General features: G+C 46.1%; 1 protein-coding gene across 6 annotated transcripts in view; it reads right to left on the minus strand.

Annotated features, from left to right (window-relative positions):
• nr1h4 (nuclear receptor subfamily 1, group H, member 4) overlaps positions 1-26,149 on the minus strand; it is an 89,472-nt gene that overhangs the window by 39,354 nt on the left and 23,969 nt on the right. For 5 of the 6 annotated variants that reach the window (XM_067999228.1, XM_067999231.1, XM_067999230.1 and 2 more), the window contains 5 exons: positions 13,418-13,558; positions 7,267-7,400; positions 6,257-6,355; positions 5,142-5,241; positions 3,092-3,238 (listed from right to left, as the gene is read on the minus strand). In XM_067999228.1, the coding sequence (XP_067855329.1) occupies positions 3,092-3,238; positions 5,142-5,241; positions 6,257-6,355; positions 7,267-7,400; positions 13,418-13,558 (621 nt within the window). The remainder of the gene's footprint in view (positions 1-3,091; positions 3,239-5,141; positions 5,242-6,256; positions 6,356-7,266; positions 7,401-13,417; positions 13,559-26,149) is intronic. The other variant, XM_067999229.1, reaches the window with a different exon arrangement.

Raw genomic sequence — 26,149 nt, forward strand, 5'->3', positions numbered from 1 at the left:
ACTGACGCACTGTCACACTGAAGCACTGTCACACTGTCACACTGTCCCACTGACGCACTGTCACACTGACGCACTGTCACACTGTCACACTGTCCCACTGACGCACTGTCACACTGACGCACTGTCACACTGTCACACTGACGCACTGTCATACTGAAGCACTGTCCCACTGACGCATTGTCCCACTGACGCACTGTCCCACTGACGCACTGTCACACTGAAGCACTGTCACACTGACGCACTGTCACACTGTCCCACTGATGCACTGTCACACTGACGCACTGTCACACTGAAGCACTGTCACACTGTCCCACTGACGCACTGTCACACTGACGCACTGTCACACTGACGCACTGTCACACTGTCCCACTGACGCACTGTCCCACTGACGCACTGTCACACTGAAGCACTGTCACACTGTCACACTGTCCCACTGACGCACTGTCACACTGACGCACTGTCACACTGAAGCACTGTCCCACTGTCACACTGACGCACTGTCCCACTGACGCACTGTCACACTGTCCCACTGATGCACTGTCCCACTGACGCACTGTCACACTTTCCCACTGACACACTGTCACACTGACGCACTGTCACACTGTCCCACTGACGCACTGTCCCACTGACGCACTGTCCCACTGACGCACTGTCACACTGATGCACTGTCCCACTGAAGCACTGTCCCACTGTCACACTGACGCACTGTCCCACTGACGCACTGTCACACTGTCACACTGACGCACTGTCACACTGTCACACTGACGCACTGTCACACTGTCCCACTGATGCACTGTCACACTTTCCCACTGATGCACTGTCCCACTGACGCACTGTCACACTGTCACACTGACGCACTGTCCCACTGTCACACTTTCCCACTGATGCACTGTCCCACTGTCACACTGTCCCACTGACGCACTGTCCCACTGACGCACTGTCACACTGTCACACTGTCCCACTGTCACACTGTCCCACTGATGCACTGTCCCACTGACGCACTGTCACACTGTCACACTGATGCACTGTCACACTGTCCCACTGACACACTGTCACACTGACGCACTGTCACACTGTCACACTGTCCCACTGATGCACTGTCACACTGTCCCACTGTCACACTGTCACAATGTCCCACTGACGCACTGTCCCACTGTCCCACTGTCCCACTGACGCACTGTCACACTGTCACACTGACGCACTGTCACACTGTCACACTGTCCCACTGACACACTGTCTCACTGTCCCACTGACGCACTGTCACACTGTCACACTGACGCACTGTCACACTGTCACACTGTCTCACTGTCGCACTGTCTCACTGTCTCACTGTCACACTGTCCCACTGATGCACTGTCACACTGTCTCACTGTGCCATGCAGTGAAAAGAAAGAACTTGCATTTGTATAGCAACTTTCACAACCTCAGGATGTCCCAAAGCGCTTTACAGCCAATGAATTACTTTTGAAGTGTAGTCACTGTTGTAATGTAGGAAACGCAGCAGCCAATTTGCGCACAGCAAGATCCCACAAACAGCAAAATGATAATGACCAGATAATCTGTTTTTAGGTGTTGGTTGAGGGATAAATATTGGCCCAGGACTCCGGCGAGAACTCCCCTGCTCTTCTTTGAAACAGTGGCAGTGGGATCTTTCATGTCCACCTGAGAGGGCAGACTGGGCCTCGGTTTCATAGGATCATAAAAATTTACGGCACAGAAGGAAGCCATTCCTTAAGTGCACATCCAAGTATTTTTAAATGAGTTGAGGGTTTCTGCCTCTACCACCCTTTCAGGCAGTGAGTTCCAGACCCCCGCCACCCTCTGGGTGAAAACATTTCTCCTCAACTTCCCTCAAATCCTTCTACCAATGACTTTAAATCTAAGCCCCCTGGCTATTGACCTCTCTGTTAAGGGAAATAGGTCCTTCCTATCCACTCTATCTAGATAGGATGGAGCTAGATAGATTTCTAGACACAAAAGACATCAAAAAGAATGGGGAGAGAGCAGGAATATGGTATTGAGATAGAGGATCAGCCATGATCATATTGAATGGCGGAGCAGGCTGGAAGGGCTGAATGGCCTACTCCTGCTCCTATTTTCTATGTTTCTATCTCGGCCCCTCATAATTTTATACACCTCAATTAAATCTCCCCTCAGCCTCCTCTGTTCCAAAGAGAACAACCCCAGCCTATCCAATCTTTCCTCATAGCTAAAATTCTCCAGTCCTGGCAACATCTTCGTAAATCTCCTCTGTACCCTCTCTAGTGCAATTACATCCTTCCTGTAATGTGGTGACCAGAACTGTACGCAGTACTCTAGCTGTGGCCTAACCAATGTTTTATACAGTTCCAGCATAACCTCCCTGCTCTTATATTCTGTGCCTCGGCTAATAAAGGAAAGTACTCCATATGCCTTCTTAACCACCTTATCTACCTGTCCTGCTACCTTCAGGGATCTATGGACATGCACTCCAAGGTCCCTCTCTTCCTCTACACCTCTCAGTATCCTCCCATTTATTGTGTACTCCCTTGCCTTGTTTTCCCTCCTCAAATGCATTACCTCACACTTCTCTGGATTGAATTCCATTTGCCACTTTTCTGCCCACCTGACCAGTCCATTGATATCTTCCTGCAGTCTACAGCTTTCCTCCTCACTATCAACCACACGGCCAACCAGACAGTTTAAGTCTCATCCAAAAGACGGCACCTCCAACAGTGCAGCACTCCCTCAGTACTGCCACTGGGAGCGTCAGCCTGGATTTTGTGCTCAAGTCCCTGGAGCGGGGGCTTGAACCCACGACCTTCTGACTCAGAGGCAAGGGTGTGACCCACTGACAATGGGCTGAATGGCCTCCTTCTGTGCTGTAAATTTCTATGGCTCTATGATTCTGACATCTCCTTCTATAAAATTAATTGGCTGCAAAGTGCTTTGGGATGTCCTGAGGACAAGATAAGGTACTATAAAAGTACAAGTTCTTTCTTACATTAAGTACGAGCACATTAAGCATTTATACAAGAATCAGCATCGACTGTACTGCCCATCCGATTATATCAATATGTGCCCCTGTGTTTCCGTGTTTTTTTGTACTTACCACTGTGACGGATTCGATCTTCCAGCAACTCACTTTGTTGACAAGGAATCTTCCTGCTGAATATCTGGGCTGAGCGGAGAAACATAGCTTCCACAGCAGAACCCTTCAGTAAGGCGATCTGATCCTCGTGGTCCAGGGTCTGAAAACCTAACGAGAAAGCAGAGCCAGAGAGTTACCCCATCATCTTCGGAGTCCTTGGCCACTTCTTATTGCAATATCTCAGCGAGCGAGTGCTCAATCTACGGAACGGGCTCCCGAGGAAGACGATGGAAGCAGGTAATACTGATTCATTCAAATGCAAATAAGACAGGTTTCTTTCTTAAAGTAATATTTAGGGATACAGTATGTGAATAATTTGAGTCCTGACTTGTGGTAAGTGTAACAGGCTAGGGAGGAACAGGTAACTTTGGACTTATAGGAACATAAGAACAGGAGGAGGCCATTCAGCCCCTCGAGCCAGTTCCGTCATTCATTTAGATCAAGGCTGATCTGTATCTTAACTCCATCTATCCGCCTTGGTTCTAGAACCCTTAATACCCCTTGCTTAACAAAAAAATCTGAGTTTTGAAATTTTCAATTGACCCCCAGCCTCAACAACTTTTTGGGGGAAGAAAGTTCCAGATTTCCACTTCCCTTTGGTTCCCAAAGCTCTCCATCACTGGGGGTTTTTCTCGCCTCATGTCTGGGTCTGTTGTAGATTCAATGATGGAGATTGATTGATGTGATTAGCCAACAATTCCATTATCGTTCTATCAAGCGACTACCACAAACTCGATGGACCTCAGTCTTTTCTCGTCTCATGATTCCTATTTTGCACTGTAGGACACACCATTCCCGAGCCAATAGGAAGTAGGTAGATGGACCTGCTCCTCAGTCTGTGCCAGTGCTGCTCTGTACTCAGTCTCTAGTATGTGTGCAAGCAATTCCCCCTCCTGCACCCCCATCAATCCCACTCCATCCAGAGTCCATGTCTGATTATTGTATTGTGGAAGCCCTCCCACACCATCTGTTCATCCCCTACATGGGGACATTCATTTTGTTCCCCTCCCAGTGCTGTTAATATCCCCCAATCCCCTTTCTCAATATGATATTGATCCAGCTCTTTTTTTATATAAAGGTACCAATTGATCCCAAATCAACTCCTTTCTCTTAGAATCATTGAATTTTTTTCAATTGGTATGTTCTTATGATATGAACATCGCTGGCAAGGCCGGCATTTATTGCCCATCCCTAGTTGCCCCTTGAGAAGGTGGTGGTGAGCCGCCTTCTTGAACCGCTGCAGTCCGTGTGGTGAAGGTTCTCCCACAGTGCTGTTAGGAAGGGAGTTCCAGGATTTTGACCCAGCGACGATGAAGGAACGGCCGATATATTTCCAAGTCTGTGGCTCGGAGGGGAACTTGGAGGTGATGGTGTTCCCATGGTAGAATCATAAAATGTTTCAGAAACAGGCCAATTGGCCCATCAACACTGCACTTTTCTCCAAAGAAGCTCCCTACTCTAATCCCACATTCCCGCTCACTAGCCATATTAATTAATGTCTTCCTTTTCAGGCAACTGTCTATTAAGACAGATTACAAACTTTGTTTCAGCAGTGGTTTGTGGCAGAGAATCAGACATTCCAATCATTGTCCGTTCAACAAAAGTATTTCGAACCTCCCTTTTAATTTGTCCACTATCCTTTGGGGAGAAAAATATTATGGGATGGTGCTGTCCACCTGCTGGCGTGCTTCGATTTTAAAACTTCTCTGAAACCAATGGAGCTTCGTGAAAACCCAACTGGTTCACTAATGTCCTTCAGGGAAGGAAACCTGCCGTCCTTACCCGGTCTGGGCCTATACGTGACTCCAGTCCCACACCAATGTGGTTGACTCTTAACTGCCCTCTGAAGTGGCCTAGCAAGCTACTCAGTTGTATCAAACCACCACAAAGAAGGCAGCCCACCACCACCTTCTCAGGGCAACTAGGGGAGGGCAATAAATTGCCAGCGATGCCCACATCCAAAGAACTATTGTTTTTTAAACGGATAGAACTAACAATCCATGTCACTTACCGGGCAACTTTTTGGTGAATTCCACAAGCACTTGAACATGGCTGGTCGCCGTTTCCGTGAGAAGCAGGAAGTTTTCCTCAGCGCTGCATCGCTGTTCAAGCTGCAAAAACACAAGCAGGGCAGTCAATGCCACGCCACTCATGGGTCAAGGTCAATGCCACTCGCTGGTCATGGTCACTCACGGGTCATGGTCACACACCGATCAAAGTCACATGCCGGTCATGGTCACTCGCTGGTCATGGTCACTCACGGGTCATGGTCACTCGCTGGTCAAGGTCACTCGCGGGTCAAGGCCACTCACTGGTCAAGGTCACTCGCTGGTCATGGTCACTCGCGGGTCATGGTCACTCGTGGGTCAAGGTCACTCACGGGTCATGGTCACTCGCGGGTCATGGTCACTCGCGGGTCACGATCAACGCCACTCACGGGTCAAGGTCACATGCCGGTCATGGTCACTCGCTGGTCATGGTCACTCGCGGGTCAAGGTCACTCACGGGTCAAGGTCACTCGCGGGTCATGGTCACTCGCTGGTCATGGTCACTCGCGGGTCATGGTCACTCGCTGGTCATGGTCACTCACGGGTCAAGGTCACTCGCGGGTCAAGGTCACAAGCCGGTCAAGGTCACTCATGGGTCATGGTCACTCGCAGGTCATGGTCACTCACTGGTCATGGTCACTCGTGGGTCAAGGTCACTCGCAGGTCATGGTGAAAGCCACTCGCAGAATCCAATGATACTTTTATTTTACACAGGACGAGCAGAAACATTCCAGGCTGTCACATTTAATAAAAGATAAAATTGGCCTTGTGAACATATTTAAGGTCATTTTGTGCGGCTCCTCTCCCGGGTTTGAGTTTCACTAGATTGGAGCATGGGTCAGAGATAGGGCTATAACATTATAGGGCCCATTCTGTGACCCACACTGGGAGTGGGGGTAGGGCTATAACACTATAGGGCCCATTCTGTGACCCACACTGGGAGTGGGGGTAGGGCTATAACACTATAGGGCCATTCTGTGACCCACACTGGGAGTGGGGGTAGGGCTATGACACTAAAGGGCATCCTGAGGATGTGAAAGGCGCAAAATAAATGCAAGGTCTTTTTTTCAATACTTACTAGTTTCTTGGTCACCTCTTGAGGGACACGGTACTTGGAAAACGCATCTAGGACGTGCCTCAGGAGGTCTTGTTGCTTCTGTGTAAACTCTATTTTCTGCTGGGGTGACAGAAACAGGGATACATGATCAGAACCTCAACTCAAACCTTAAACAAAGAATGATTTAGGTTTGTCTAGATTGTCACGTTATTACATTATGTACGAATGTAAATTCTGTGCTTAGGAGTAATTTGAGACATGACTTGTGGTGAGTGTAACAGGCTCGGGAGGAACAGGTGTCTTTGGACCTCTGGTTCCCAAAGCTCTCCACCACTGGGGGTTTTCCTCGCCTCATGTCTGGGTCTGTTGTAGACTAATCGATAGAGATTGATTGCTCTGATTAGTCAACAACTCAATTATTGTTGCATCATGCGACTACCCAGGATGCTAGAGGGTGAACTAGATGGTCTTTTTCTCGTCTAGCAATTCCTACGTTCCTTGTTCATCTGGTTTGAAAGTACACTATGTGATTAAAATTATGCACCGTTTATAATGGTAGTTATTATTGGAAAAAGTCCATTGAGGAAGTCAAAACGGATCCTTTTGGGAAAAAACCCACAAATACAACCCAGGTGTTAATAAAGTCCAGACAGGTGTTAAAATCTGCGACACAGAGTACCAAGCAGAGATTAAATAACCTGACCGTTCCCACATGTCCCCGGCTGAGGCCTCCCGTTGCCAAATTCCCGCTCCCGCCGCCCCCCCCCCCCCGGCCAGGTAGTGGACAGTCCAGGTATTGTGCGAGCGACTCCGGGAACTTTTATTTAAATGAGGCCCGGCCTTTAAGATCGGCCGGGCCTCCATGTCCCCGGACTGTCTGAGTACGCCTCCCCGCTTTGGGGATCGGGCTGAATGTACCCGCTCCCCACCACCCACCCCTTTAAAATCGGGGCCATTGTATTTTTTAATACTTGCGTGGGTTAAAAAATCTGAATGGCACATTAAAAATGCAAAACGGTGAATATTTTTACTTTGCTGTATCTCGTTGTGGACGTCACTTGTTTGGAATCAACTCCCTCAACAGCTTCTCTGCTTGGCTGATCTGAAGGCAGCAGTGGGTTTTTCCTCAGTCGCTTTGATTTACACTGAATTTCTGTTAATAGACCTGGAGAGAGAGAAAGTTATTCCTGGGTTACACAGTTTCACTGAAAGGTTTTACGGGAACGATTCGGCGTTCCCAGTGATGTAGCCTCAATCCCTGTCCCCGGCTCCCGGTCCAGGAACGCCTCGATTTTAAAATTCTCAACCTTGTTTTCAAATCACTCCATGGCCTTGCCCCTCCCTATCCCTGTAACAACCTCCTCCAGCCCTACAAACCTCTGAGATCTCGGCGCTCCTCCAATTCTGGCCTCTTGCTCATCCCCGATTTTAATCGCTCCACTATTGGCGGCCGTGCGTTCAGCTGCCTGGGCCCTAAGCTCTGGATAAAGCAGCCCGCTTGATTGGCACCCCATCCACCACCCTAAACATTCACTCCCTTCACCACCGGTGCACTGTGGCTGCAGTGTGTACCATCCACAGGATGCACTGCAGCAACTCGCCAAGGCTTCTTCAACAGCACCTCCCAAACCCGCAATCTCTACCACCGAGAAGGACATGAGCAGCAGGCACATGGGAACAACACCACCTGCACGTTCCCCTCCAAGTCACACACCATCCCGACTTGGAAATATATCGCCGTTCCTTCATCGTCGCTGGGTCAAAATCCTGGAACTCCCTTCCTAACAGCACTGTGGGAGAACCGTCACCACACGGACTGCAACGGTTCAAGAAGGCGGCTCACCACCACCTTCTCAAGGGCAATTAGGGATGGGCAATAAATGCCGGCCTCGCCAGCGACGCCCACATCCCATGAACGAATAAATTTTTTAAAAATTCCCTCCCTAAACCTCTCCGGCTCTCTCTCCTCCTTTAAGATGCTCCTTAAAACCTACCTCTTTGACCAAGCTTTTGGTCACCTGTCCTAATATCTCCTTATGTGGCTCGGTGTCAAATTTTGTTTGATAATCTCTCCTGTGAAGCGCCTTGGGATGTTTTACTACGTTAAAGGCGTTTATATAAATGCAAGCTGTTGTTCAAAATCAGCTCCTCCGTCTGATGCCCCGTCTCCGGATCAGCGAGCTGCCAATAAGCAGCGCGTTCCGCGCCTCATGCAAATGAAGCACGACCATGAAAGTAGGTCGAACCTCTCAGGGCTCCTGAGGGCGAGCACAGCACTCACCGCCCGACGATCTACACTGGAATCGGAAATTGCCCTCAATGGTTCTTTGATAAAAGTTCCTACAATAAACACACCCGTTTATTTAAACCTGTCAATTGGTTGAGACTGTGGGATAACAACAACGACTTGCATTTATACAGCGCCTTTAACGTAGTAAAACGTCCCAAGGCGCTTCACAGGAGCGATTATCAAACAAAATTTGACACCGAGCCACATAAGGAGATATTAGGGCAGGCTTGGTCAACGAGATAGGTTTTAAGGAGCATCTTAAAGGAGGAGAGAGAGGCAGAGAGGTTTAGGGAGGAAATTCCAGAGCTCAGGGCCTAGGCAGCTGAAGGCACGGCCGCCAATGGTGGAGTGAAGGAAATCGGGGACGCGCAAGAGGCCAGAATTGGAGGAGCGCAGAGATCTCAGAGGGTTGAAGGGCTGGAGGAGGTGACAGAGATAGGGAGGGGCGAGGCCAGGGAGGGATTTGAACAGGAGGATGAGAATTTTAAATTTTGGGCGTTGCCGGACCGGGAGCCAATGTAGGTCAGCGAGCTCAGGGGGTGATGGGTGAACGGGACTTGGTGCGAGTTAGGATACAGGCAGCAGAGTTTTGGATGAGCTGAAGTTTATGTAGGGTTAAAGATGGGAGGCTGGCCAGGAGAGCGTTGGGATAGTCGCGTCTTTACAATATTTATAAATAACACTGATGTTCAATTCATGAGCAACTTGAGCTGCCCAATCAGAAACTCAATGTTTCCATTGCTCAGTGTCCTGGAATAGCACAGCATCACTCATCATGTCCTTTTGATCTGACACGGGCTTTAATTTGTCCCAGCCTGCATCAGCCTTCCAGCTCTTGACTATTACTGACCTTTAAACCTTGCTGGAAATGAAATCTTGATTCTACCAAGCTCTCTACACAATGTCCCTTCAGGGCAATGGGGGAAAGGGTCTCTCGGTCACACCTTTCATTCTGGGTGATGTCCGGGGGCTATACTTTGCTTGTCTAACAATATGAGGTAAAAGTGATATTTGATAGTGTTATACAGAGGTGGCTGTACCCCAATTTGCCACAGATGAGGGACTTCAATTACGTGGAGAGACTGGAGATGCTGGGATTGTTCTCCTGAGAGCAGAGAAGGTTAAGGGGAGATTTAATAGAGGTGTTCAAAATCAAGAACGGTTTTGATAGAGTAAATAAGGAGAAACTGTTTCCAGTGGCAGAAGGGTCGGTAACCAGAGGACACAGATTTAAGTTGATCAGCAAAAGAACCAGAGGCGGCATGAGGAGAAATTTTTTTACGCAGCGAGTTGTGATGATCTGGAATTCACTGCCTGAAAGGGCGGTGGAAGCAGATTCAATAATAACTTTCAAAAGGGAATTGGATAAATACTTGAAGGGAGAAAATTTGCAGGGCTGTGGGGAAATAGCAAGGGAGTGGGACTAACTGGATAGCTCTACCAAAGAGCCAGCACAGGCACAATGGGCTGAATGGCCTCCTTCTATGCTGTCTATGTGGAAGTGATTTAATCAACCTGGACCCACCCTGTGATAACGTGCTGTTCACACTAGTTGGGGCCGATTTTCACACAGGAAAATCGGGGTTAACAGGGCAATAAGGGCCTACAAATGCGGTTGAGCGATAAATATTGGCCAGGACACCAGAGAGAACTCCCCTGCTGTTCTTTGAAACCACTGCCATGGGATCCTTTAGACCCACCTGAGCTTTACAGCTCATCCAAAAGACAGTACCTCTGACAGCACAGCACTCCCTCAGTGCTACACTGGGAATGTAAGTGTGGATTATGTGCTCAAGTCTCTAGAGTAGGAACTGAACCCACAACTTTCTGACTCAGACGCAAGAGCACAACCCACTGAGCCACAGCTGCCGCCTCTCCCTACCTGCCGAAACTGCTAGTGATGTTAGACACCTGGGATGTATTTTCCTCGTTTGTAACACATTATGCTCCCAACCCCAGGTCCAACGCAAGTGTTGATGGGGGAAAGGAGGAGGGGCATAAACTGGCCCCGCCCCCAAAGCCCACCCCCAGCCCTTAATAGGAGCAGGAGTTGGCCAAACGGCCTCTCGAGCCTGCTCCGCCATCCAATCAGATCATGGCTGATCTTTGACCTCAACTCCACTTTCCCGCCCTGTCCCCATTTCCTTTGATTCCCTTAGTGTCCAAATATCCATCGATCTCAAGTCTTCAATATACTCAAAGACTGAGCATCCATAATCCTCTGGGGTAGTTCCTATGTTAGGTCAGCTTCCCAGTATTAAATTGAGAGGGAATTCAGTTCCTGTAACTTCATTCATAAGAACATAAGGAATAGGAGCAGGAGTCGGCCCCACGGCCCCTCGAGCCTGCTCCGCCATCCAATCAGATCATGGCTGATCTTTGACCTCAACTCCACTTTCACACCCGATCCCCATATCCCTTGATTCCCCTAGATTCAAAAGGGAATTTATTTCCATACTTAAAAAGGGAGACTATAAAAGATTACAGATAAGGGTGGAGAAATGGGATTGGAGGAGATATGACCAATTGAAGAGCTAGGAGCAACTCAGGCTGGGGGCACTAAATCATAGACTTCTCTCTCAGTGCGAGTGACATCTTTCATCCCTTTGGCCTGGAGCCAGATTTTTTTATTTATTGCATCTGCTATCCTTCGAAATGCAGGTTCAAATTTAATATAACTAGCTCTTTAATTACGCGCAGTCATGAGTAAGCTTAGTCTGCGACAGGGAAATATCGTGATTTTTACAATGATAAAATGAAAGTACACTGAACAATTAGCCCTGAGGTTCATAACTGACATCAGTCACAGGCAAGTGGTGATAGTGTCTCTCCTTAATGGTGAATCCTTCACAGTGTGTTGACAGCCAGAAACACCATAGGTGGTGACCTTTCTGAAAGTGTAGTTCACACCCATCCAATCTGAGTGCTGTAACCTTTCGATCAAGTCTCCCTGTTTCCTATCTCTGGTTTGATTCCGATGCCCAAGTAAAAATGGCACAAACAGAACATTCCCTTTTTTTTGCATTCAGTCACATGAACTGAGGAGGCAAAACCATTGAAACTAGTTTTTATTCTGTGACTAAGAAGAGTGGCTCAATAAGGAAGTAAAATTCGAGGTTTGAAGAGTATGGTTTAGAGAAAGTTAGAACTGTGTTTACACAGATCCCCTAATGCAGTAAGAATACTTTATCAGTGTGTGTTTTAAGAGATCTAGGCCGCTTCAGGGAGTATCGAGACTTAATCACATCGGGTGGGACTGGAGTCACAGGTAGGCCCAGACCAGCTAGGGGTGACAGGTCCCCTTCCCTGAAGGACATTAGAGGACCCATTGGGTTTCATGGTCATTTTTCTGGTGCCAAGCCAAAAATGACCAGATCTATTGAATTCAATTTCATAACTTGTCGTGGCCTCATGATCTTTATTTTCATTTGCGGGACGTGAACATTAACTATTAAGGTAAATAATATGGGGTGGAAATTAGTCTGAGCCTGTTTTTGGGCCCAGTCTCGGCTCAACGCAAACAACGCATCCCGAACAGAGAGGCCCGAGACCGTCTCTTCATGTGGCTCGTTGTCAAATTGTGTCTGGTGATGCTCCTGTGAAGCGCCTTGGGACATTTTACTACGTCAAAGGTGCTATATAAATGCAAGTTGTTCCTCTGGGCATGTTTGGATTGTTGACGTGTGTAAGGATGTTCCTCTGGGCATGTTTGGATTGTTGACATGTGTAAGGACGTTCCTCTGGGCATGTTTGGATTGTTGACGTGTGTAAGGACGTTCCTCTGGGCATGTTTGGATTGTTGATGTGTGTAAGGACGATCCTCTGGGCATGTTTGGATTGTTGACATGTGTAAGGACGTTCCTCTGGGCATGTTTGGATTGTTGACATGTGTAAGGACGTTCCTCTGGGCATGTTTGGATTGTTGATGTGTGTAAGGACGATCCTCTGGGCATGTTTGGATTGTTGACGTGTGTAAGGACGTTCCTCTGGGCATGTTTGGATTGTTGACGTGTGTAAGGATGTTCCTCTGGGCATGTTTGGATTGTTGATGTGTGTAAGGACGTTCCTCTGGGCATGTTTGGATTGTTGATGTGTGTAAGGACGTTCCTCTGGGCATGTTTGGATTGTTGATGTGTGTAAGGACGATCCTCTGGGCATGTTTGGATTGTTGATGTGTGTAAGGACGTTCCTCTGGGCATGTTTGGATTGTTGACGTGTGTAAGGACGTTCCTCTGGGCATGTTTGGATTGTTGATGTGTGTAAGGACGTTCCTCTGGGCATGTTTGGATTGTTGATGTGTGTAAGGACGTTCCTCTGGGCATGTTTGGATTGTTGACGTGTGTAAGGACGTTCCTCTGGGCATGTTTGGATTGTTGACGTGTGTAAGGATGTTCCTCTGGGCATGTTTGGATTGTTGATGTGTGTAAGGACGTTCCTCTGGGCATGTTTGGATTGTTGATGTGTGTAAGGACGTTCCTCTGGGCATGTTTGGATTGTTGATGTGTGTAAGGACGTTCCTCTGGGCATGTTTGGATTGTTGATGTGTGTAAGGACGTTCCTCTGGGCATGTTTGGATTGTTGATGTGTGTAAGGACGTTCCTCTGGGCATGTTTGGATTGTTGATGTGTGTAAGGACGTTCCTCTGGGCATGTTTGGATTGTTGATGTGTGTAAGGACGTTCCTCTGGGCATGTTTGGATTGTTGATGTGTGTAAGGACGTTCCTCTGGGCATGTTTGGATTGTTGATGTGTGTAAGGACGTTCCTCTGGGCATGTTTGGATTGTTGATGTGTGTAAGGACGTTCCTCTGGGCATGTTTGGATTGTTGATGTGTGTAAGGACGTTCCTCTGGGCATGTTTGGATTGCTGTGGTGAACACGCTGAGATACTCACATTCAGCTAACATCCCCACTTCCTTGCACTTCCTCAGGCGACACTCCTGACACTTTCGTCGCATGTACATGTCCATCTCACAGTTCCCTCCGTTCTTACACTTATACACCGCGTTCTTAGTGATACTGCGACGGAAGAATCCTAGTGAATGGCAAAAAGAGGAAACTAAGAAAGATGTCGGACACGCTCGTTTCGAGTGAGTTCACCCACGTTCATGGAAACTGAACTTCACTTAAAATAAAACAATTTATATATATTAACAAGACAGTCATGTCTGTGAAACTAAACTCTCTTCTTTTACAACAGGCAGAGAGAGGATTCTTTTAATGTTTCGCCCAAACCTCTGATAATGCAGCACTGGAGTGTCATCTGGATTATGGACTCAAGTCTTGGAATTGGGACTTGAACCCAGGACCGTCTGACTGGCTGAGCCAAGCAGACGCTCAAACACCTAAAACCTGAGACACGAGAGCAAAACGGAACAGGAATTTGGATATAATGGGGGAGATTTTCAGCTTGCTTAAAACTGGCGTTATAGAAACCGCCCGATTTTCAATTCTGTAACGGCCGGTTGATCTGCAACGTAAATTTAACGCCCGGTCGGCATGCTGAAAATCTCCCCCAGTAAGTGCAATAGTGGTAGACTGGTGTGGTGGTTATGTTACTGGACTAGTAATTCAGAAAACGTGATTTTAAATCCTACCATGGCAGTTTGAGAATTTGAATTTAGAATTGGAAATAAAAAGCTGGTATCAGTAAAAATGACCGTGAAGCTGTCGGATTGTTGTAAGAAATGGTTCACCATTGTCCTTTAGGGAAGGAAACCTGCCGTCCTTACCCAGTCTGGGCCTATATGTGACTCCAGTCCCACACCAATATGATTAATACTTATCTGCCGTTTGAAGTGGGCCTAGCTGCCCACTCAGTTGTATCAAACCTGCTACCCAGCGGTTCAAGAAGACGGCCCACCACCACCTTCTCAGGGCAATTAGTGATGGGCAATAAATGTTGGCCTTGCCAACGATGCCCACATCCCGAGAATTAGTATTTTAAAAAGTGGCTGGTGTTCTTATGAAGTGTCAGTCACTCTGCCTTTAAGCTGCGTTTATATTAGTTTTGGTCAGGGGTTGGTGCTTTTGGTGGACCTGTTTACCGTGCTTTCTGAGTGGCTGGCATTACCGAATGGCCACCAGCTGCAGGAGACTCATGCACTGGGCAGCAACATTAAACCCAGTATAAATGCATCGTTACTCTCAATGGTTTGGGTATCATTGGGAACATTCAATTCTGTGACCCGTTTAGAACACACTCCTGGGCACCTCTTATTCTGCAAATTTCTGTCGTGCCTCATTCTCACCTTCCACTGTGGTTATTATGAGCTTCACCGAGCTCAGTCACAATCCTAGTTTATACACACCCAGAATGTAAAATTGTTTACAAAACAGCATTTTCTAAAGTAACCTTTAAATGACCATGAAACCCAAGAGTAAAAATTCCCAATGATGTAAAATTATGAAGAGTTTTGACAAGTTGGATAAATAAAAGATTGTTTCCTCTGGTTGGGGAATCAGTGACGAGGGGGGGGGGATCATCGACTTAAATGATCATTAAGAAAGTGAGGAGAGAGGTTGGGAGAAATTTCTTTACAAAGAGGGTTGTTGGAGCGTGGGATTGATTGAAGCAGAGACGGTTGTATCTTGAGAGAAAAGTAGGTAAATATTTGAAGCAGAAAAAATACAGAGCTGTGGGGAGAGTGCGAGTGCAGTGGGATTGTTCCAGGAAAGAGCCAGCACAGACTTGATGGGCTGATTGGTATTAATTAGCTTTGTGCAATGACGTAACCAAATTTATTCAACAGATGCATAATATGCAGTGCATTCAATATATCCATCATGAGTAAGTATAATAATTATTATAAACTACATATTAAAACAAAGACTACAGATAAACTCACCTGAGATCCATAAACTTGATTAAGAGGACCAATTGTTGTTTAAAATCTATATATTATTAAAATATCTTGTGTATTCAGACACTTCCGATTGTCACAATTTTTGGTCATGCTTTTATGCGATCATTTAATATTAGAACTGACTGTGTAACCATCTAGAATGGAAATCTTGTATGTAAACAGTTGTCTGTAACAGTGTAGGTGCAGACTCTGGCCAGTCAGTGGAGCTAGGGAGTGGGTTTCTGAAGTCTCTCTTTTAACTCTCTCGGTATCTTCTAAATAAAAAAAAGTTTATATTTATAAACGCCACAGGCTATTACACTGGTTCTCAATAATATCCTTTGTGTTTCATTAGTTTATGATATTACCAGACTGTTTCTCATTGTATTTGTTACATAATGAAAGGTGAGGAATTGACGCAATTTGTGTAAACTCTGTGCTGTGCAATGGATGCAAAGGAGAAAATTGAAAAAAAGATATTTGGGGGTAATTTTAAACTAACCTGCCCGGGGGAAAACTGGTGAGATTAGATCGGCCATCTATTCTAATGCCCTCCTGGCCGGCCTCCCACCTTCCACCTCCATAAACTTGAGCTCATCCAAAACGCTGCTGCCCGTATCCTAACTCGCACCCGTTCACCCACCACCCCTGTGCTCGCTGATCTACATTGGCTCCCTGTCTGACAACGCCTCGACTTTAATGTGTTCAAATCCCTCATGGCCTCGCCCCTCCCTATCTCTGTAACCTCCTCCAGCCCTACAACCCTCCCAGATCTCTGCGCTCCTCCATTTCTGGCCTCTTGCGCATCCCTGATTTTAATCACTCCATCATTGGTGGCCGTGTTTTCAGCTGCGTAGGTCCTAAGCTCTGGAATTCCCTCCCTAAACCTCTCCTCCTCTCTGCCTCTCTCTCCTCCTTTAAGATGCTCCTTAAAACCTACCTCTTTGACCAAGCTTTTGGTCACCTGTCCTAATATCTCCTTATGTGGCTCGGTGTCAAATTTTGTTTGATAATCGCTCCTGTGAAGCACCTTGGGACGTTTTACTACGTTAAAGGCGCTATATAAATGCAAGATGTTGTTGTTATCTGTTTTATACTTTGACGGATTTTTGGTCTGCGTGTGAAATGGACGGTTGATCCAATCCTGTTAGTCTCATGCGGGGCAGGTTAGGTTAAAATTACCCCCATTGTTTCTGAACCGAAAATTGACCTTACAATAATTGAGATCCTCAGCGGCTAGTTTTATTCGACATTTAACACAAGTCATTTTTATAGTGAGGAATAAAACATGAAAAATGCTAATTAAAGCAAGTTGCTTGCTGCTTCCCAAGGACCCGACCCTGTTGTGTCTTCACATTCTCGGCCTTTGTTGTGTTAAAGCCCAGATATTTTAATTTTTAATGCCCACTGCGCTGTCACATTTTGAATCTAGTTAAGACGGATTGAAAATGACTTTGATAGAAGCAGTCTGTTCGTGTGCAGTGCCCGGTGAGTTGCTGAAAGTGCGGTGAGCATTAAAAATTCAACCAGCGTCGCTGCATTTGGCTGAAACTTGAGATGTGATAAATAAAGCTGCAGTGAGACGACACGAAGGGGAAAAGTTTCATTGTTGCTCTGCGATTGAGGTTAAAGGGTGTGGCCTACTAGGCAAGGGGGTGCTCTTGATGCCGACAGTAGATACCTCAGTAGAGTAATGTTCCATTCCTCCCATTCACGTCACTCACAGTGATAGCGACAAAGCTCACACAAAAAAAAATCATTTCTGACATTTCCGGGCTGATTGTCCGATCGGGCTCCCGCGGGAAGGAATGTGCTGGTCTGGAAATCACATCCATGAATTCTTTTTTTTTATTCGTTCATGGGATGTGGGCGTTGCTGGCGAGGCCGGCATTTATTGCCCATCCCTAATTGCCCTTGAGAAGGTGGTGGTGAGCCGCCTTCTTGAACCGCTGCAGTCCATGTGGTGAAGTGTTCGTGAGGGACCAGTGATCATAATTCCATTAGTTTTAAGATAGCTATGGAGAATGATAGGTCTGGCCCAAAAGTTAAAATTCTAAATTGAGGAAAGGCCAATTTTGATGGTATTAGACAGGAACTTTCAGAAGTTGATTGGGAGAGTCTGTTGGCAGGCAAAGGGACGTCTGGTAAGTGGGAGGCTTTCAAAAGTGTGTTAACCAGGGTTCAGGGTAAGCACATTCCTTATAAAGTGAAGGGCAAGGCTGGTAGAAGTAGGGAACCTTGGATGACTCGGGAGATTGAGGCCCTAGTCAAAAAGAAGAAGGAGGCATATGACATGCATAGGCAGCTGGGATCAAGTGGATCCCTTGAAGAGTATAGAGATTGCCGGAGTAGAGTTAAGAGAGAAATCAGGAGGGCAAAAAGGGGACATGAGATTGCTTTGGCAGATAAGGCAAAGGAGAATCCAAAGAGCTTCTACAAATACATAAAGGGCAAAAGAGTAACTAGGGAGAGAGTAGGGCCTCTTAAGGATCAACAAGGTCATCTATGTGCGGAACCACAAGAGATGGGTGAGATCCTGAATGAATATTTCACATCGGTATTTACGGTTGAGAAAGGCATGGATGTTAGGGAACTTGGGGAAATAAATAGTGATGTCTTGAGGAGCGTACATATTACAGAGAGGGAGGTGCTGGAAGTCTTAACGCGCATCAAGGTAGATAAATCTCCGGGACCTGATGAAATGTATCCCAGGACGTTATGGGAGGTTAGGGAATCATCGACAGCTATAGGTGAGGTGCCTGAAGATTGGAGGGTAGCAAATGTTGTGCCTTTGTTTAAGAAGGGCGGCAGGGAAAAGCCTGGGAACTACAGACCAGTGAGCCTGACATCTGTAGTGCGTAAGTTGTTAGAGGGTATTCTGAGAGACAGGATCTACAGGCATTTGGAGAGGCAGGGACTGATTAGGAACAGTCAGCATGGTTTTGTGAGAGGAAAATCATGTCTCACGAATTTGATTGAGTTTTTTGAAGGGGTAACCAAGAAGATAGATGAGGGCTGTGCAGTAGACATAGTCTACATGGACTTTAGCAAAGCCTTTGACAAGGTACCGCATGGTAGGTTGTTACATAAGGTTAAATCTCACGAGATCCAAGGTGAGGTAGCCAATTGGATACAAAATTGGCTTGACGACAGAAGACAGAAGATGGTTGTAGAGGGTTGTTTTTCAAACTGGAGGCCTGTGACCAGCGGTGTGCCTCAGGGATCGGTGCTGGGTCTGCTGTTATTTGTTATTTATATTAATGATTTGGATGAGAATTTAGGAGGCATGGTTAGTAAGTTTGCAGATGACACCAAGACTGGTGGCATTGTGGACAGTGAAGAAGGTTATCTAGGATTGCAACAGGATCTTGATAAATTGGGCCAGTGGGCCGATGAATGGCAGATGGAGTTTAATTTAGATAAATGTGAGGTGATGCATTTTGGTAGATCGAATCGGGCCAGGACCTACTCCGTTAATGGTAGGGCGTTGGGGAGAGTTATAGAACAAAGAGATCTAGGAGTACAGGTTCATAGCTCCTTGAAAGTGGAGTCACAGGTGGATAGGGTGGTGAAGAAGGCATTCGGCATGCTTGGTTTCATTGGTCAGAACATTGAATACAGGAGTTGGGATGTCTTGTTGAAGTTGTACAAGACATTAGTAAGGCCACACTTGGAATACTGTGTACAGTTCTGGTCACCCTATTATAGAAAGGATATTATTAAACTAGAAAGAGTGCAGAAAAGATTTACTAGGATGCTACTGGGACTTGATGGTTTGACTTATAGGGAGAGGTTGGATAGACTGAGACTTTTTTCCCTGGAGAGTAGGAGGTTTAGGGGTGATCTTATAGAAGTCTATAAAATAATGAGGGGCATAGATAAGGTAGATAGTCAAAATCTTTTCCCAAAGGTAGGGGAGTCTATAACGAGGGGACATAGATTTAAGGTGAGAGGGGAGAGATACAAAAGGGTCCAGAGGGGCAGTTTTTTCACTCAAAGGGTGGTGAGTGTCTAGAACGAGCTGCCAGAGGCAGTAGTAGAGGCGGGTACAATTTTGTCTTTTAAAAAGCATTTGGACAGTTACATGGGTAAGATGGGTATAGAGGGATATGGGCCAAGTGCAGGCAATTGGGACTAGCTTAGTGGTATAAACTGGGTGACATGGACATGTTGGGCCGAAGGGCCTGTTTCCATGTTGTAAACTTCTATGATTCTATGACTCTATAAGGTTCTCCCACAGTGCTGCTAGGAAGGGAGTTCCAGGATTTTGACCCAGCGACGATAAAGAAACGGCGATATATTTAAACAGACAGAAAATTACAAGCTAGAATCAAAGAATCTTACAGCACAGAAGGAGGCCATTCGGCCCATCGTGCCTGTGCCGGTTCTTTGAAAGAGCTATCCAATTAGTCCCACTCTTCCTGTTCTTTTCCCAAAGCCCTGTAAATTTTTCCTTTTCAAGTATTTATCTAATTCCCTTTCGAAAGTTACTATTGAATCTGCTTCCACCACCATTTCAGGTAACGCATTCCAGATCATAACAACTCGCTACGTAAAAAAAATTCTCCTCATCTCCCCTCTGGTTCTTTTGCCAATTACCTTAAATCTGTGTCCTCTGGTTACCGACCCTCCTGCCAGTGGAAACAGTCTCTCCTTATTTACTCCATCAAAACCCCTCAAAATTTTGAACACCTCAATTAAATCTCCCCTTAACCTTCTCTGCTCTGAGGTGAACAACCCCAGCTTCTCCAGTCTCTCCACATACCTGAAGTCCCTCATCCCCGGCACCATTCTAGTAAATCTCCTCTGCACCTTCTCCGAGACCTTCGATTTCCTAACCAGCGTTTCCCCGCCAGCTCCATTCTCCACTGACCGTCAGGCAATCAGTCTCTTTATGCCACCGAGACAGTTAATTGGAGGGTTACCATCTAACTAGGGACCTTTTGGCAAACCAAGATGGTGGAAGCGGTCTGCACCCAAACCCAACCACGTCCTGGCACATCGCCCCCAATGGTGACCTCATGGAGCAGTGCAAGTGCAATGTGAGTTTGGTACTCTTAACCTTGGAACAGTAGTGTAGTGGTTATGTTACTGGACTAATAATCCAGTGAGTTCAAACCTCACCGTGGGCAGTTTGAGAATTTGAATTCAGTTGAAAAAAATAATCTGGAAATGAAAAAACTGGGTGTGAGTAAAAGTGACCCTGAATCTGTTGGATTGTCGTAAAAATCCAACTTGTTCATTCATGTCCCTTTAGGGAAGGAAACCTGCCGTCCTTAACCGGTCCAGGCCTATATGTGACTCCAGTCCCACACCAACGTGGTTGATTCTTAACAGCCCTCTGAAGCTGCCTAGCAAACCACTCAGTTGTATCAAGAAGGCGGCTCACCACCACCCTCTCAGAGCAATTAATGATGGGCAATAAATGCCGGCCTTGCTGACCACACCCACACCCCAGGAGCAAATAAAAAAGTTGGAATAATGAGAAATTTTGAGTGGCAGTCGATGACATCTCACCCTTTATAAATGGGCTGGTTGATACAGCGATTTGTTAACTCTGACGATAGCTACACTTTAAACATGCTGCAGGTTTAATGTTACACAAGTTAGTCCTCAGCCTCAGCTACAACTAGACAGCAACAACATCTTGCATTTATATAGCGCCTCTAACGTAGTAAAATGTTCCAAGGTGTTTCACAGGAGCGATTACCAAACAGTATTTGACACTGAGCCACATAAGGAGATATTAGGGACAGGTGACCAAAAGCTTGGTCAAAGAGGTAGGCTTTAAGAAGCGTCTTAAAGGAGGAGAGAGAGGCGGAGAGGTTTAGGGAGGGAATTCCAGAGCTGAAGGGCCCAGGCAGCTGAAGGCAGAATGGAACCAAAGTCCACTGACTAAAACCATCAATCTCACTAATGAGGCGTAAATGCTACCACACGAGTCCTTTTTACAGGGGGTCATAATACTTTTAATCAACTGTTAAACCTCTCAAGGGATTATTTCTCCTTTTACCTTCAGTTGCTACAGACTTCTGTATAAAAAAAACATGTGAAGCACTGTTAAAATTTAAACCGCTTGACATTTTAATTTTACTGATGAAACTCTGTGTTGATCCTTCTGGGCACTTGAGACAAATGTTACTTCTATATATCCAATAGGCTGTGACTTAATTCCCACTTCACCTGATCATTAGACAGACTTGTCTCCATCATTTAGTTATGATTCTCCTTTCTCCTCACACTTTTAACTTGAGCTCTCAGCTGAGACACAACTTCATAATCAGATGAAATATCCTCAGAGTCAAATCTGTGTCCTTACGGGTACCGAGGATGGGATCGCAAGTCACAGGGCCAAGTCCCGTTCTCCCATCACTCCTGTGCTCGCTGACCTACTTTGGCTCCTAGTCTAGCAACACCTCAAATTTAAAATTCTCATCCTTGTTTTCAAATCCCTCCATGGCCTCGCCCCCTCCCTATCTCTGTAACCTCCTCCAGCCCTACAACTCTCCGAGATCTCTGCAATTCTGGCCTCTTGTGCATCCCCCCGATTTCCTTCACTCCGCCATTGGCGGCCGTGCCTTCAGCTGCCTGGGCCCAAAGCTCTGGAATTCCCTCCCTAAACCTCTCCGCCTCTCCACCTCTCTCTCCTCCTTTAAGACGCTCCTTAAAACCTACCTCTTTCACCAAGCTTTTGGTCACCTGTCCGAATATCTCCTTATGTGGTTCGGTGTCAAATTTTGTTTGATAATCGCTCCTGTGAAGTGCCTTGGCATATTTTACTACATTAAAGGTGCTATATAAATGCAAGTTGTTGTTATCGACTAACAATTACCCAGAAGTTACGGTACTGCGCATCAGAAATTAAATGGGATGCCCACCATGTTCCCCAGTCTCCTCTGAAAGGCAGTAAATACCACATTATGTTCGGCCTAAAACTAACAGTTGAATTTATTTACAAGTAAGGTAATTATAGAGAAGCAGCAAAATAGAGCAAGTAACCAATAGTACAATACTTACGCTGGGTGTTTCCTCAGGGGGCCGTCCTGATTGGCCACCATAACTTTGGCGCAAGATCGGTGGAAATCCCCGATGCTCGTGTAAAAACGTGAACAAAAATCATGAAAGCAGGAAGTGAGGTTTGTGGACAGGAAGTGTGAGCCCTATTCCAGATTTGTACCAATTTCTAGATGTGAACACATCACAGAGTTAATCAAATATTAATTTTTTTCATTTCCAATCTCTTGAAGTTATCGGTTTGTCAGTTGACCAATCTTGGTGTGAGAGGCACATCATACTGTAAGCTCGTTATAGTAGAGGCTGCTTGGTGTGATGATTGGATTGGTCTAACAATACAGTGAAGCCTGCCCGTCAATGCTAACAAAGGAAAGACACCAAAATCTTCAACTTACCATTTTACGAGATATTTGTAACGGCTTCCAATCTATTAACAAACCATCAAATCTTTGACAAGCTCTATCTCCTGTTATATTACGGTGCGAGAGTGACCTGAGGTGTCAGTCTCCACCGAAGCAAAGTGCTCACTACAGCAAAATCCATAATGCAATCACATGCTTAACCAATACGTTTGTTCATTTCTTACCAACTGACACCTTGACGCAGTAGAAATATGCACCAATATATGGCAGGTTAAGTTAAAAGTGTGAGGAGAAAGCCTGAATCATAACTAAATGATGGAGACAAGTCTGTCTAATGATCAGGTGAAGTGGGAATTAAGTCACAGCCTATTGGATATATAGAAACAACATGCAGAAATATGGCCTCGATGAATTACAGATGTTGGATCAGGTAGAGGGTTGTAATTTCTCAGGGATCACTAGCCTCTATCATGACTTCATTAAAATAATTATTATTATGTCTGCCTCAGATATAATGAATGTTTTATCCCTTCATGGCCCCTCATATTATTTTAGCAGCCTGGGCGCTCTAGATTGACTGTCATCTAGTTTTGTAAAGTAAGGGTGCGGCCAACTATTGTTATAGTCCTAGTCTTGGCTCAGTGGGTAGCCCTCTCATCTCTGAGTTAGAAGGTTGTGGGCTCGAGCCCCACTTCTGAGACTTGAGTGCATAATCCAGGCTGACACTCCAGTGCGGGACTGAGGGAGTGCTGCACTGTCAGAGGTGCCGTCTTTCGGATGAGACGTTAGACTGAGGCACCTCCCAGGTGAATGTAAAAGATCCCTTGGCACTAATTTCAAAGAAGAGCAGGGAAGTTCTCCCCAGTGTCCTGGGGCCAATATTTATCCCTCAACCAACATCACTATAAACAGATTATCCGGTCATTTTCACATTGCTGTTTGTGGGATCTTGCTCTGCGCAAATTGGCTGCCGCATTTGCTACATTAAAACAGTGACCACCACCACCAAAGAAGGCCTACCACCACCTTCTCAAGGAGAATGAGGGATGGGCAATAAATGCCGGCCTTCCCAGTGACATCTACATCCTGAGAATGAATTTTTGCATTATGAAAACAGTGACCTTTAGCTGAAATAAAATAGACCCAGTTTGACTAATGGGTTGTACAAACCAATTGTTAAAAAATCTCCTTGCACAACTGCATTGAAATCTCTAGAAATGTTCTTTAAGTATTTATTGAATATTTAAAAAGTGGAGAGAGACTGGAGAAACTGGGGTTGTTCTCCTCGGAGCAGAGAAGGTTAAGGGGAGATTTAATAGAGGTGTTTAAAATCATGAAGGGTTTTGATAGAGTAAATAAGGAGAAACTGTTTCCAGTGGCAGGAGGGTCGGTAACCAGAGGACACAGATTTAAGGTAATTGGCAAAAGAACCAGAGGGGGAGATGAGGAGAATTTTTTTACGCAGCGAGTTGTTATGATCTGGAATGCGCTGCCTGAAAGGGCGGTGGAAGCAGATTCAATAATAACTTTCAAAAGGGAATTGGATAAATACTGGAAATGGGAAAAAAATTGCAGGGCTATGGGGAAAGAGCAGGGGGAGTGGGACTAATTGGATAGCTCTTTCAAAGAGCCGGCACAGGCAGAATGGGCCGAATGGCCTCCTCCTGTGCTGTATGATTGTATGATTGTATAAGAGCTCAGGGTGTCTTTTGGTTTATGATACTTTACTCTGGCCCAGGCCTCCTTATCTCCAGTGTCCTCGGATCCATTACTTCAAAGACCCAATTTTTCTTCCGAATGCCTGAACTCAGCTGTTAAGCTCCGTCTCCCGTAAATCCGCTTGTCCCCTCCTCACCCCACCCCGCGCATTTCCGATTTGCGCTCCCAGCGGGCTCGGCTCTCTGCCGGGGAGCGCGAACCTTTGCCTGTAGGGTGGAAAGGTCAACCTGGATGGGAATTAAGTAGAATATTCAGCCCCTGAGAGACAAGTGTCAAAGAGTTAAACACCGGTCTGAGATCGGACAGGCACCTCAGTACACCCTGCGTGATGAGTACGGCAGGGACTGTCATTAAATTGTCAAGCTCCATAATTGCAGGTAAACTGCTCAAGACATTGCGAAAGTCAGGGGTCCAATACACAGGTGTTCCTGCAGTCTGTCCTGTTTTGTCAGACATGTTTCCTTAATCACAGTGTAAAATGTGGGTTTTTTAAAAAAAAAATGGCTTATGCGTGTAACAGAGATCGGTGGCGATCCTCGCCCGCGGAGTCAGAAGGCGAAGGACTCGAGCCCCACTCCGGACAGCCCCAGTGAGTAGAGACCGGAGCTTCGGCTCTGAATACTGAGTGGTCGTCCAGCAGGGGATGGGTGGAGGTCGGCCCCTCTCCCCATCGTAAAGGGTGGGTGGGGCTCTTTAACTATGGTTGTAGCCCACCCAGGAGAAGATATTCCGAAGCTAAAAACCATGAGGAAGGCAACGGGAAACTACCTCAGCTCCTCTTCCCCAGTGAGTGGTTCAACAATCTCATGAATGGAGACCGGAGTTAGGACCTGAGAACACAATGGATGGAAACATTTTTTTTTACGCCACGAGTTATGATCTGGAATGCGCTGCCTTCAAGGATGGTGAAAGCAGATTCAATAGTAACTTTCAAAAGGGAATTAGATAAATATTTGAAGGGGAAAATATTACAGGGCTATGGGGAAAGAGCAGGGGAGTGGGACTAATTGGATAGCTCTTTCAAAGAGCTGGCACAGGCACGATGGGCCAAATGGTCTCCTCCTGTGCTGTACCCACTGTGATATTATTGGATTTCATGGGGCAGCAGTTAGCAATCAGAGAACTTTAATGTCTTAGAATGATTGAAGAAGCACATTAGACTGCGGAGAAAAACATTGCTCAGACTTGAGGGGCCGAATGGCCTGCTCCTGTGCCAGAACATTCTATGATTCTACCTGCGATCTAGTTTCGCGTAGTAAAAAATGAACACAATTTTTCATCGAAGTAACAAGCAAACCTTTTTCCTGCTGACTGCGATTGTGAGGAGTTAATGTTTGTTACGATGACGAATCTACTGAAAGATTCAAACATCTCTTTCTTTCTTTATTTGTCTGAAAGTGTTGCAAAACCATGGCCTCACCTCACTTTCCCTGTCAGGTTGCACAAGCCGTTATCACACTCTAAATCTATCGCAAGGACTCTGGCACATTTCCAAAGGCCACTTGCTTAAACACAACAACTCAAAGATAAATGACAGGACATTTGCTTTTGTACTTTGTTAAACAGAACTAAATCTGAGCGCACCACACATTGGAATAGATTTTCCACCTCATCTTCTTGGGGCTTAAAGATTTTGGTAGACTTTGGTAGATTGCAAACTTGGGAGCAGCTTCTGCCCGATTTTGC

The sequence above is a fragment of the Heptranchias perlo genome, chromosome 18, assembly GCF_035084215.1.
Source record: "Heptranchias perlo isolate sHepPer1 chromosome 18, sHepPer1.hap1, whole genome shotgun sequence".
Lineage (NCBI taxonomy): Eukaryota > Metazoa > Chordata > Chondrichthyes > Hexanchiformes > Hexanchidae > Heptranchias > Heptranchias perlo.